Genomic DNA, 15,000 nt, shown 5'->3' with positions numbered 1-15,000 from the left:
GTGTGTGTGTGTGTGTGTGTGTTCACGTGTGTGTGTGTGTGTGTGTGTATGTGTTCACGTGTGTGTGTGTATGTGTTCACGTGTGTGTGTGTGGGGGGGGGGGATTGAGAGGGACCTGTGTGTGTATGTATGTGTGTGAATGTGTAAGCCTACACAGATTCCCATAAAACTACTGGGAAGACAACTTGTAAACTTTGTATGTGCATTATTCCAGATAATATTTTTCGAAACTTATCCAACGTTTTTTATTCATGAAAGTGTTTGGTGACGTTCTGTTTGCCCGTTTGCAACGGCCGACGCCGCACACTGCTTAAAATTATTGTTTATTATGTTCGTCTTGAAAAAAAAAAACCCGAAAGCAAGAGCAGTTGCATCTCATTGCTGAGAAAGAGTGATAGTTACGTTGTTTGCGTGGCGCGCCGAGTCAGGGTGACACTATTTCTGAGATAGTTACGTTGTTTGCGTGGCGCGCCAAGTCAGGGTGACACTATTTCTGAGATAATTACGTTGTTTGCGTGGCGCGCCGAGTCAGGGTGACACTATTTCTGAGAGAATCTTAAACAAATGAGGCTGAGCACTGTTTAAAAATCTGATAAAGGGAAGTAAGCGCTCTAAATATACATACGACATGTGTAATAGGGTCACAGTGAATGAATAAGAGTTAATCGGAACCAGTCTCCTGGTACCTTTTTATATTTTTATTTTCATACTGGATGAAAGTCGCTTGTTCATGTTAAGGCTTGTTAATTTCTCTCAGGTGCCTGGAGACAGGCTCCGAATAACTCTCACTTACTCTATTACACAATGTCGTATGCATTTAGAGAGCTTACTTCCCTTGGTTTAGCAGCCACTATTCGTGGTTAGGCCCCGCCCTATATGCAGTGTGTTGAGACTGCGCGGTGTGCTCGAGACGTGTAGCTCGCAGCGGTTGTGTGTAACTGGGTCAATGTCAATCCTTTCTGAAACAGACACGTGTGGCTCAGGCACAGAGACTTTCACCGCTGCCACCTATGATTGAACGATCAGTTCGAAGCGTTGTCCGATGCAGGCCTGACTTAGACAGCTGTCATTCACCTGACAGGACAGTCCTGCCTACAGTGCAGGCTCTTTGTCACATCATGGCCATTGGTGTGGTGAGTATGCGAGATTGCCTGTAACAAATAGTGCCACGTAATTGAAAGAAACCTTGGGACATATTCAAAAACATGTCTACCGGTCCTGAGTGGCGGTGTTAAAGAATATAGACGGTTTGCTGTGTCAGTTTTGCTTTCTGAACGCGAGACAGCTGTGTACTTGTTCCAGTGCCCTGTCATTTGCTGGGAGCGATACGAAAAGTGCTGTGAGAGAACCATCAACGCCTGACATCCAATGTTACACCGGCGGTAGAAAATGTAGCGCTAGGCATTCACTGTTTGATGTAAAAATTGCCATTCGGATCTTTTTGCAACTTAACCCAAGCTCACTATGTTCGGATAATTTCCTGGCGGCTTTAAATACATTATATTTCATAAGATAAGTGTGGATAAACACACTCAACATACGGTATAATTATGCTGACCCTAATGCCAATGGGCCTGAGCCTTTGCAATGTGCGTGATATCGGGAATTCCCGTTCCGTTAGATCGGCTGCCAGTATTGATCGACTGTCGAGAAGAATGTTGACACACATGGCGCGCGTGCAGTGTGTGTCTGTGTGTGTGTGTGCGGTGTGTGTGTGTGTGTGTGGTGTGTGTGTGTGTGGTGTGTCTGTGTGTGCGGTGTGTGTGTGTGTGTGTGTGTGTGTGCGGTGTGTGTGTGTGTGTGTGTGTGCGGTGTGTGTGTGTGTGTGTGTCAGTGTGTGTGTGTTTGTGTGTGTGTATACACACGTGCGTGCGTGCGTGTGTGTGTGTGTGTGTTTGTGTGTGTCTGTATGTGTGTGTGTGTGTGTGTGTGTGTGTGTGTGAGTGTGGATGTGTATTCGTTTATCGATTTGCTGAGGTCATATTTAGCTCTATGTACACACGCATGCACGTTCAGTGACATGCAATTCCTTGCAGGAGAGGCGTAAGATAGACGTTTTATAAAATAATATATAAACACATACATGTACTTGGAAATGTAAGTTTCATGATTATGGGAAAATAAGTAAAACAGTGTTTAAATCAAGATTGACATTCATAATGCATGTAGAATGTGAATTGGATACAACTTTTGAACAACATGGTTTTCATTTCACGGTAGCGTAGTGGTAGTCGTACATTTAGTATCTGTTGTTTTGTTGTTGTTCGAACATTTGGGTACGCCTATCGAACAATCTTAACATTTCATTAAATACATCATCTAATAAAAATGTCTGTGTTCCTATAAAACAGTATTTTGATCTGCACGAACAACTTGATGTTGGGAGACAACCAGATAACAAATTGTCCTTCAACAAAAACAACAGAACACACACACACACGCGCGCGCGCGCACACACTCAAAATAACCAGACATACACATACACACACACACATACACACACACACACACACACACACACACACACACACACACACTCAAAATAAGGATAGGACTCATAATGCAGATATGAAAACGAACAAACAAACAAACAAATGGTGCGTGTGGGAAATAACTTTTAATGCATTTGAGACTTCAATTGCATTTTGAATCACATTGAAATTAAAATTGAAATGCAAAAACTGCTAATAAATATATAACATGTCATTTTTAATTCACTCCTTATTTTGCAACTGTCTAACGATCATGTACAATGTTCACGTTTCAGTTTATTCATTCTGAAACAAAAGCATTTCAATATGCTACGTAGCATGGCCAACAATTTTTCTCATATTTCAAAACATCTTTCCATAAGTTAGCACACGGTTGCAATAACACATGTACAATCAGCATCCGCTTTATTTATAAATCTTCCATTTCAGAAATATCATCAAAATGAGCATGTTCTACCAAAAACAAAGAGACTGCCAACGTTCCAAAATTCAGAATAAAAAAACAAGAAAGGTATTGTTGATTCATCCGCTCGGCTTCCAGACGAGTGGACGTAAACTGATAGAACTATCAAGAATATTTGTTTGTCTGTTCACTTAAAAGACCGTTGGGTCGAAATATTTGTGAATGTATTGTTTTGTCAATAACAAACGTTCCAACAACCTACCTTTCTTGTTTTTTTATTTAATATGTTCTACATCAATTTCAAACATTTTAAATCTGCAAGTGTGATATCTGTACAGATGCCACAAAGAAATGAATATCAATCATGTTCAAACTACCATGGCAATAAAGTATGTGAACATTTCTTCGAATTTTACATAAGCGTTTACTTTTCGTAACCAATTATCGGGTCAGTTTGGAAGCAGAGTTAATCAATAAACCTGTGAAGATAGGACCGTTCATTGTTTTAGATTATAAATTCTACTCAAAGGGGTCCGTTTTCTTGGACTCCAATCGTTTAATCTTTGTAACGTTTCCTTTATAATCAATTTCTAAAATGTAATTGCTTTTGTGGAAAAGTTGACCCCTAGAACTTTAAAAATCACAAGGTCCCAACAAAAGTTCATATCTCCTATCTCCCATATATCTGTCTTGTGATTTCTTCTCCTCCCAATTCAGACTACTTTTTTCATCATTTATTTCTAAACCCGAAATACTAGAACAAATCTGTTGAAAGTCATTACACAGTCACAGACGGGCGTGGTGGTAAGACGTCGGCCTCCTAATCGGGAGGTCGTGAGTTCAAATCCCGGTCACTGCCGCCTGGTGGGTTAAGAGTGGAGATTTTTCCGATCTCCCAGGTCAACTTATGTGCAGACCTGCTAGTGACTTAACCCCCTTCGTGTGTACACGCAAGCACAAGACCAAGTGCGCACGAAAAAGATCATGTAATCCATGTCAGAGTTCGGTGGGTTATAAAAACAAGAAAATACCCAGCATGCCTCCCCCGAAATCGGCGTATGCTGCCAGAATGGCGGGGTAAAAACGGTCATACACATACAAATCCACTCGTGTTAAAAGCATGAGTGAACGTGGGAGTCTAAGCCCATGGAAGAAAAAGAAGAAGATTACACAGTTCTTTGCCCCATTCAAATACAGAGTGGAATTATCCGCAAATTGAGAACATAACTTTTTCTCCCTTTAAATGTCAAGACTTTTTTGTGTGGGTTATTACCCAAAGTGAGTGACAATAATTATCTCAGGGCATATTAAATACAAATATGGAGAGAGGCAATCTACTTGTTTTATCCATCTTCTGCCGTGTTCTGGTACTAAACCAGCCAAAATATTGACCATTTAGTGTCACACAGTTTAGCATATCATTATGAAAGACCTCTACCAACTGAGAAGCAGGGATATCGGCCGCCAATTCCTGATAAATTGCTTTGGTTTCCTTGTTACTAATTTTGTCTTTATCATAATTACTTTCCCATTCTTAAACAGTCTCGTACATACAGTGAAGTCTTTTATTTTTGTGTTGATTTTCAGGCCGACATATGGATGTTTTGATATCGCTTTCGGCGAGAACCGGCACGGTTGGCCTAGTGGTAAGGCGTCCGCCCCGTGATTGGGAGGTCGTGGGTTCGAACCCCGGCCGGGTCATACCTAAGACTTTAAAAGTGGTAATCTAGTGGCTGCTCCGCCTGGCGTCTGGCATTATGGGGTTAGTTCCAGGACTGGTTGGTCCGGTGTCAGAATAATGTGACTGGGTGAGACATGAAGCCTGTGCTGCGACTTCTGTCTTGTGTGTGGCGCACCGGCGTTATATGTCAAAGCAGCACCGCCCTGATATGGCCCTTCGTGGTCGGCTGGGCGTTAAGCAAACAAACAAACAAACAAAAGCTTTAGGCGAGTTTTTTGTTACTTTCATGTTTTCTCCAAAAGATCCTGTTATTTTTTGAATAACACATCTAGGCCCAGTAGCTCAGATGGCAGAGCACTGGACTGAGTGATCCTATTGTCACGGGTTCGAATCCGGGCTGGCACGGACATGGGTCAACTTTATGTGCAGACACAGAGACGGTATCCATGTTCCACCCCCGTGTCACCACTGTGGCACGCAAAAGACCTCGGTCTTTCTGCCATAAGTGCAGATGGCTGATTACAACTTAACACGCATACATATGGAAAGCGTAACTCTGTTGCTGCTAGCTTTCCACATTTCCCAGCGATGTGACAAAAAAGTTATGAAAATGAAAATAGGAAAGACATCTGAGTACCCCGGATGTCCATGTGCCACACCTATTGATAACGGCTAGTTTATCAATATAAAAGGTAACGATGAATAGGATCAGGACTCTGACGGGTGAAGAGTTTGCTTACACTAAGTCGTTCTTCTATTCACATTCATTTAGTTCAAAAGCAAATCATTGCGCGTTTAGAGTAAACTACCGCGATTGTCCCACTGCATTCCACAGACATAACAACAATCAATTATGTTTGCCTTTTTGAACATTTGGTTTCCCTGGTTTCTGACTTTTCTCTTCAATTTGATGAATTACAGAGCCCCCTGCTGGCAATGCTGGTGAAGTTGGCACAACATCGGGTGGACCAGGGCAGCAATGCAGGGCCTGGCGGTGAGGTGGACACCACAACAATCCAGGGACGGGACCCCACCGTCATCTTTCTTGTGGATCAACGTCAGCAGACACAACAACATGCCGTGACGAATTAATCAAGACTCTGTCCTGTCCAGGGAATCCATGGACCGTTTGTCGGGTTTCTACAAGACGTTTTGTTGTACACAAATATGTAGGTCTTGGCTTTGCTAGTGTGTAGGTGTGCTTTGTAAACAAAAAAAGGAAAAGAAACTCCAGATTTGGCCCTGTATTGTAGTATCCCAACTGCTAAAGTAATTAACAGCAAAGTAAAGCACAACAACAGAAAAATTAGCATCATTTCGTGCAATATGGCTTCGCCAACAAAACAACCTCGATATGACTTTGAACATGACGTGAATGAAATTATTCAGAAAGAGCTGTGGTCAGAACTATCAACACTTCTCCAAGATGGCGGCCTCTGTGACGCCGAACAGTGTCATGCTGTGGAGGCAGCCAGCAAGCACTGTGTAGAATCCATCTTCCTGTCTCTCATCAGTCCTCACTGCACCAGCAGTCAGCTGCACTCTGCATTGCCACACCTTGCTTCCAGGGGACTGTGGCAAGCTGTGGGGCACGTCTTACAGCGTGGTGTAAGCACTGCTCTCTGCATCTGGACGCCTCAGGAACCTTTCACACAAGCTGAGTGGGAGCTGATAAGAATGCACATTCTGCCTTACTGCACGCGTGATTACCCGAACCGTTTCATGTCTTACCTGATCTCAAAAGGTCGATGGGACGACGTTGACAAAATGCTGCAGTGTGAGAAAGAAACGAAGTCAAAATCGAAACTTGACGGCTTACCTCGTAAACTTAAAATATGGACGGTTAGTGGAACCGAACTAGAGAAACAAATGCTGCAGCTTGTGGCTAAAGGACGGTGGCGGGATGTTGGTACCATGTTAACAGAGGGTGTTGGAGATTCACAACACGAGTCGTTGATCCACACAGCATGTCTACATGCAACGGAAGTAGACTTTGAGGAGCACGTGCTCCCTCACTGCATTGACCGGCTACTGGACTCTGTGCTGACAGTGATAGTGGGACGACGGGCTTGGTTGGCTGTTGAGGACGCGATACGGCGTCGTGTCAGAGACTCCAAGAAACAATGGGCTGTGCTTGAAGCCTGTGACAATTGTGATAAAGAATTCACTGGAAACCGTTCGGAAGCTGATTCGTTCATGTACGATTGTGGAGGTTATGACCCAGATGATTTTATTGAAATAGGTTTACTTCCTGGCTGTGCCAGTTACAAGCTGGACTCTGTACTGTCAGTACTCGCGGATTGTCATCTGGGGCAGTGTGCTATTGACTTTTTGGAGCAAGGTGTTAGTGACTGCAAGAAACGATGGGCGATGCAGGAGGAAGGTCAAGATGAAAAGGATTACTTTTGCGAAATGTCCAAAAACAAAGCAGATGTTGGCTTCATCAGCATAGTACCACAGTGTGCTAACGAGGAGGTGGACGATGCGCTGAGGACCCTGGTAAAAGAACACATTTGGCGTGCTCTTGAAGAGGCTCTTGAGGGAGGAGATTATTGTCCTGACAAAATATTTCCGGTGCATCTATCCTGCGAATATGATTTGCAGGAAAACATGCGCCTGGAAAATGATAACTTCAGCATATTCACGCGCTGTGGTTATGGCCAGGAAGACGATGTGATGAAGATCCTGGCGGAAGGACGTCTGTGGCGTGCCATTGGAGAGGCTTTGGAGAGAGGAGTCAGTGGTCATGTGAAACTCTGGGCGGTGGAAGAGGCCTGCAAAATGTGCATAGACGATGATGGTGGCAATACTGATGATGATCATGACGATGGAAATGATGATGGTGGCAATACTGATGATGATAATGACGATGGAAATGATGATGATGGCAATACTGATGATGATAATGACGATGGAAATGATGATGATGGCAATACTGATGATGATAATGACGATGGAAATGATGATGGTGGCAAAACTGATGATGATCATGACGATGGAAATGATGATGGTGGGGCTGCTGACGATGATGACTATGGCAATGATAATTATGGTGTTGATTATGACAATGATAATGATGATTGGGATTATGGCAGTCACTCTGTTGATGTTGATAATGGTAGTGATTGTGAAGGTGATTATTTTGACAAACGTGGCGCCCGCACTTGCTTTTCTTGTCTGCAGATTTGGGCCTATTTGACAGGTCATTTCTATACAGAAGAATACATTGATGAATATATTGAAAAGGGCAAACATTATCTTCGCTGTGCTGACGACCACTTGCCGTCTGTACTGCCAACTCTAGCAGAAAGAAATCTGTTTAAATCTGTGAGATACGTGCTGAAAAGAAAAATCAGTGACACGGAACTCTGCAAGACAGTGCAGACGGTCTTTATGAACGCAGACGAAAGTCTGATAGAAACGGTCTTGCCATGCTATGTGTATGACGATGTTCGTTCAGAACTACAAACACTGGCCTCGGGACGATTGTGGAAGGTGTTTCTGACGTTGCTTCAACGCTTTATGATCGACACACTTCACACGTGGGGCATTGTGGGAGACCGCTCAGAGCCGAAGGAGAGAGTTTTCTGGGACATGGTCAGCAACCCTTGTGACGGGGTTAAAGAGCTTTCACCTGCCAAGTGGAGATTGGTCAGCGGGTCAGATTTGCAGCACTGCCTCAAAGAATACCTTGACTGGGACACACTGCTGTGTGAAGTACTGTACGAAGCTCTACTAGGCATTGTCAGAGAGATATGGCTAAGTGGACAAGAGAAGGAAGTCGAACGTCGGTCACGTACAGCTGTGGAGGAAGCCAGATCAGTAACAGAGGATATTCACCAACAACTCAAACTATTGATGGGGTGTAAATCAAGCAACGTTTCAAATTCAACCTTGTTGCCATGCATTAACCGACTGTGTCAAAAATACGCTGGCAAGACACATAGCATGGTCACACGGGAACCCCCTGCAGGAGAAACTGTTCGACAACATGACGGTCTTGCAGAACACAGTAGCTTTTGTATGCGCTACAGGAGTAGGAATCCAAAAGAAGTGATAGAGGAAGCCAGCAGCAATCCTCTGTTTCAGTTGCACTTCCTCAAGTACCTAACACGCGAGTACTACAAACGCAAGGCATGGACACAAATGACTGACGCTGTCTTAGTGGTTCTGACCACAACCCCTGTCGTTCCCAGCGTGCAAAGCGTAGCGCTCAGAATCATGGTGCGTGAGAAAAGATGGGACGTTATCCGCCACGCGTGTCTGTCCTGTGTGTGTGAGCAAGATCGGCGGCAGGTGTTCCAGGCGGCTGTCAAACAGAGACAGTGGGGCGTTGTGAAGCGGTGGGCAGACTACTCACTGTACGACGACCAGCGGCTCTGGGCACTGGGAGAGGCCAAAGGAGAGAAGAGGTGGGATGTCTACGTGAAGCTGGCTGGCCATGGACTCAGTGAGTGGGAGCGGATGGGAGTACTCTACCGTGTGGCCATGCACGCAGACTGGAAGCTCGTTCGTCACATGGTGAACACCGTAGCTGATGTATCGTACATGAAAGACCTTCTGACCAACGCAAGACCCACACGACAGTCACGACCTAAGCCAGAGAACAGTCAACAGCGAATTGAACAATTAACAGAATTTGAGAAAACTCTGAAGATGTACACAAACACGCTGAAGACACTGAAGGCCGCAGCGAAGCGAGGAAAATGGCAGGTTGTTCTCTACAACATCCGTCACAAACTAGACCTGCAACACGCGCCGCGCCATGCACTGAAAGCTGCTGTGTCCAGTGAAGCGTGGCAGGCAGTGATCCAGCTGGTGAGACTTGAGACTGACGTCACACGGCGAAACTCGCTGTTCCGTGACATGGTCAGCCAGCAGCAGTGGGCTGTGTGTAGAGAGCTGCTAGAGCAAGGCGTCAGTGATGAACTGTGTGTGCAGGCTCTGAACGACTTGATGGAGCATCGCCAGTGGACACTCGTTGCCATGGTGATGAGATGTCCGATGAGTGAGGAAAGAAAAAAAAAGATGATGTTTCGAGCACTCCGAATGAGAGAAGGCAGCGTGGTTTGGCAATGTATCAACACTTTGCGACGTACTCTTTCTGAGGAAGAACGCGTGAACATATTCCATCTTGCGTTCAATCGTAAGGTGTGGCAGGCAGTAAAACCGCTGGTAGAGATCAAAGATGAGACTGGAATCAGACATCGTGACACCGCTCTGCTGGAAGCCATTGAGCAGCACCAGTGGGATGTGGTGGATCACTGCCAACGTCACCACGCTGACATCAACATGAAGGACGATGACGGCCACACACCGATACACAGAGCGGCCAGGAAAGGGGACTGGGAGGCAGTGAAGGAGCTGACAGTGAGAGATGGTGATCCCAACCTGTTGGACAGTCATGGTGACTCTGTGCTACACATGGCGATTCTAGCAAAACAGTGGGACCTTGTAAAGCTGTTGATTCAGTTTCACGGTGACATTCATCGTCCTTCACGCGACAATCAGACAAAAACAGCACTAAACATGCTGATTGACGCCCGTCAGGTAGATGTGATCCAATCCACGTTCATGTGGTGTGCTGACCAGTGGAATGGCATCAATTACAAAGAGGAGACAACACTCCATGCCGCGTGTTTATCTGGCTGTCCTGGCATCCTGCACGACCTGATCGCCAGGAGAGTCGACCCCTTGGCTGTGACGTCCAAAGGGCTTTCAGCGCTATGTTACGCGGTGCTGTGCAGAGACTGTCCACAGGCTATAGTGGCAGAGTGCATCAAGCTGGGCTTTGGCACATACGAGCCACAAATACAGAGAGATTCGACATCAAAGACTGATAAAGAAAAGAAAAACATGTTGACATCCCCCTTGATGATGGCTGTGATGCGAGGCCTGCCTGTCGTGACACAGATGCTCTATGAATCCGGAGTGTGTTCCAACAGACAGTTGTTTACGGCAACTACACACTTAGCCACATCTACAGAGATTGCCTCATCAACGGGACAAATTCGGATGGATTTCACTGAGCTGTGGAGACTTGTTCATGGATATGACGATAGTGACTGTTCATCTGACACAGCTCTGGTAAAGAAGTCCGCGGACTACTTACGACAAGTGAGCTGCACGACTCGCAGCCTGGTGTCCACGTGTCGCCTGGTGATCTCACGCTGCCTCACACTCAGCAAGACACGTCACAGAGACATCGCACAGCTCCCCCTGTTGCCCGAATGGAAGAACTATTTGATGTTTACTGACCTCACGGACCCAGCCTATGTGGGTAATCAAGACTGAACACATACTGTCTTTCATAACACTACATGCAAACGTTTGCTGTGGCAGCTAGGACCATACATGTTGATTGAAGCGTCGCCTTACTGGTGTGCTTGGGTACAGCCAAGCTGTTTTGACTGGGAGCAGAGAACAGTCCTCATATCGCTTTGATCAGAACGAGGAAGATTTTGCTCCTTTTTCAACACCAGCACTTACTCTTTGATCAATCAATCAATCAATCAATCAATGAGGCTTATATCGCGCATATTCCGTGGGTACAGTTCTAGGCGCTCTGCAGTGATGCCGTGTGAGATGAAATTTTATACGGCCAGTAATTGCAGCCATTTCGGCGCATATTTACCTTTCACGGCCTATTATTCCAAGTCACACGGGTATAGGTAGACAATTATTAACTGTGCCTAAGCAATTTTTTGCCAGGAAAGACCCTTTTGTCAATCGTGGGATCTTTAACGTGCACACCCAATGTAGTGTACACGGGGGGGAGTTCGGACACCGAAGAGAGTCTGCACACAAATTTGACTCTGAAATAAATTTCCGCCGAACCTGGGATCGAACTCACGCTGACAGCGGCCAACTGAATACAAATCCAGCGCGCTACCAACTGAGCTATATCCCCGCCCCAATATGGTATTGATATACGTATGTTAATCTATGTTCAATGTTTTATGTTTTAAATTAGGTACACTTTTTGTGAAAGGCGCCACGCTTAATCCAATGCCACATCCCTTTTTTTAAACCATGTTAATCCAAATATGCTTCAGATCCAGCTTTGTTGTTGTTGCTCCTTTTTGATTTTGTAAAGTTCTACAAGTTTAATAGTTTTTAGGTTTTATTTAGTCATTAATTGTACACCAAATGTGTGTAAGATAGATTCAAAGGTTTGTTTAAAATACGTAGGAAAATTTCACTGTGAGAATTGTATGCGCTTCCTGTTCCTTGCTTCCGGTCTGCCATTTTTGAAGCGTTGGGCCACGGCATTTTTGCTCCATCAGTATCGGCCAAAGTACATGTCGCACAAAGGCCATCATTGGGTAAATACTGTTCAGTTTGTTTCCATTATCAATTTTCTGTTCAGGAATAAGCATATGTGTAGTAGAAGAGAAGACTTTATTGTTTTGTACGTTTTTTGGTATGGCCTTTTACCATGTGGTGTTTCAGTGTTCGCCATGATGTGCGCACTTTTTGCAAAGTTCATTTCACGGTTTAATTAGTGTTCAGTGTGTCAAATTCAAGTAAGAGTGGTATTTTGTACATGTTTGCCTTTCATCTAAAATGTTGGAGTGTATGGAAACGTATCCGTGCCAAAGGATAACGTTGCATAGTCATTTATTTTTCAACCATTGTCTAGTCAACAGTATGCCCACCTGTGATTCAGAATATGTTTATTGGTTTGTTTTGTTATCCCTTTTTGTGTTAAAGTGTGTAAGAGATAAAAGTAATGGTCAAGGCTCTTTATCCAAGTTGGTAGAATTCTCATTATCTCCCTTTAAGTGTAACAGAACAGTTTCCAAAATGACAAGTTTCACAGGTTGTTTCCCCTTGTTAGTAATGTTAGTAGTTGCTGTTCATTATAAAAGTATGGTTGAGTGATTGTTATGTCACATTGGTTTCAGTTTGACGGTACAGTATGTTGGAACTACAGTTGAATAAACATCACTTCAACTACGCATCAGTTCTGCCAGGATTTTGTTTTGTGCGGCTGTGACACTTTTTGACTGCAATTTATGTTCCTTACGTTACCAAGTGCCTGAAGCACAAACATCACCTTCGGAGGCAAAGCTTAGTCAAACAGGATGGAGATTGTAGAGGTAGTTTAATAGCCCCATGAAAAACACAGTGCTATCAGTAGGCAAAGCTTAGTCAAACAGGATGGAGATGTTAGAGATAGTTTAATAGCCCCATGAAAAACACAGTGCTATAAGTAGGCAAAGCTTAGTCAAACAGGATGGAGATTTTAGAGGTAGTTTAATAGCCCCATGAAGGATAAAAGTAATTATATCCTGAACGCAAACATGGCATGCTGACATATACAATTATAAATTTTTTTTACAGTAATTACATAGAGATTACACAACGTCATCGAGTGAGGGACCGAAAAATATTGAAACTCGAGGATGATTTTTTTGTGGTATCAACCGAGACCGTAGGTCGAGGTTGATACCACACAAAAAAATCATCCGAGAGTTTCAATATTTTTTGGTCCCTCACAAGATGACGTTTGTGTAATTTGTGTATACAATGATAAATTGATTGTATATAATGATCAATCTCTATACCTTCCTGTCACTGGAAGCAGCAACACTTGAAAGCATAAGTTCCCTTGACAAACGTCATTTATGATTGGCGTCATCTATGAATGACGTCACTGTCTAGACAAGACAAGTGCCGGTATCGGCAAACCTTGTCGCGGCAAAGGCGTGCCTTGATACCATTGAGATCATAGGAGATGCACAGCAGTGCCGATACCAGGTTTCTTTAGCTTCACTTTAAAATGATATCAGAACGATAGTTATTCACTTGAAAGTGAACACAGGAGAGTTGTATACTAGTTGTGAGCCTCGCTGTGGGTTATACTACTTTCTGGTGCTGAAACACAAGGAACCCTAAATCCGGGGCTTTGACATCATCGGAAAAACGTTAATTTATGTAAACAACTCATCTCTCTCTCTCTCTCTCTCTCTCTCTCTCTCTCTCTCTCTCTCTCTCTCTCTCTCTCTCTCTCTCTCTCTCTCTCTCTCTCTCTCTCTCTCTCTCTTTCTATGGAACTCACTGCCTATTTTTCTTAAGCATAAAACAAGCACAGACAGCTTCAAACAAAATTATATGTTGCACATAATGCAACTAAACATGTGCTGAATGGTTCATCACATCGCATGTTAAACAACATTATAATAATATGCAGATCTAAATTAAGTTATGTTAAAAATTAACACTTGGAAATTGTACTTCAAATGCAGCATGACAATTTAGTTTTTAAATTTTTATCTGTATATACAGTTATAATGTATTAAGTTTGATGTGATAATTCTTTGATTATATTGTTTTCTGTTCTTGTTGACCCTATATTAGGGCGAGGGCTGGATGTAAAAAAGCAATATTCTTGCTTATCTATTACCCTCGATAATAAAGATTTTGTCTTGTAAAAAAAAAAAAAATAGCCCCATGAAAAACACAGTGCTATAAGTCTTAGTCAAACAGGATGGAGATTGTAGAGGTAGTTTAATAGCCCCATGAAAAACACAGTGCTATCAGTAGGCAAAGTTTAGTCAAACAGGATGGAGATTGTAGAGGTAGTTTAATAGCCCCATGAAAAACACAGTGCTATCAGTAGGCAAAGCTTAGTCAGACAGGATGGAGATTGTAGAGATAGTTTAATAGCCCCATGAAAAACACAGTGCTATCAGTAGGCAAAGTTTAGTCAAACAGGATGGAGATTGTAGAGATAGTTTAATAGCCCCATGAAAAACACAGTGCTATCAGTAATCAAAGTTTAGTCAAACAGGATGGAGATTGTAGAGGTAGTTTAATAGCCCCAAGAAAAACACAGTGCTATCAGTAGGCAAAGTTTAGTCAAACAGGATGGAGATTGTAGAGGTAGTTTAATAGCCCCATGAAAAACACTGTGCTATAAGTAGGCAAAGTTTCCCTAGAGCATACCAGGAGACCGCAGCACCCAGACCCTATCACAAACTTCACAATAGACAATTTTCAAAAATAACTCTTTCAGGATTGTTCAGCGGTCTGGAAGAGTAAGATCTCCTTGACCTCAAACAAGCTTTTCACAACATCCGGGACATGTTCCACGCTTCCGATCGTCTTTATCCTGCGATCGTGACGAACAACTAACTCTGATGTTTAATGTTTTGGAGCACGCGCGCAATAACATACCCGTTTCTTTCAAAAATCAGCGTTCACAAGTTCATCAAAGTTCCCAATTGGTTGTGAAAATGATGGCTGGGACGTATAGTGGTCGCAAACAACCTGATTTGATCGAGGTTACGTGGCTTTGGCTTCAGGTCTCGGAATTGTAGTAAAACACACGTGCTTAGAGATCATTTCCAGTGATCAGCAAGGCATTGGTGGCGGTTCGTGGCTCCGATGTTTATTTTTACAAAAGAAAATGGTATTAC

The 15,000-nt window shown here is 43.5% G+C and overlaps 1 protein-coding gene across 1 annotated transcript; it reads left to right on the top strand.

Moving 5' to 3' along the window:
* The first annotated feature begins 861 nt into the window (after positions 1 to 861).
* LOC138950326 (uncharacterized) lies at positions 862 to 11,675 on the top strand. The gene is made up of 2 exons (XM_070322071.1): positions 862 to 1,133; positions 5,498 to 11,675. Exon 2 carries the CDS (start codon positions 5,903 to 5,905, stop codon positions 10,868 to 10,870), a length of 4,968 nt encoding a protein of 1,655 aa, XP_070178172.1. The 5' UTR covers positions 862 to 1,133; positions 5,498 to 5,902; the 3' UTR covers positions 10,871 to 11,675.
* Positions 11,676 to 15,000: the final 3,325 nt, after the last annotated feature.

This window comes from Littorina saxatilis, linkage group LG16 (genome assembly GCF_037325665.1).
Source record: "Littorina saxatilis isolate snail1 linkage group LG16, US_GU_Lsax_2.0, whole genome shotgun sequence".
Classification (NCBI taxonomy): Eukaryota; Metazoa; Mollusca; class Gastropoda; order Littorinimorpha; family Littorinidae; genus Littorina; species Littorina saxatilis.
This window is presented reverse-complemented; position numbering and strand designations above follow the sequence as displayed.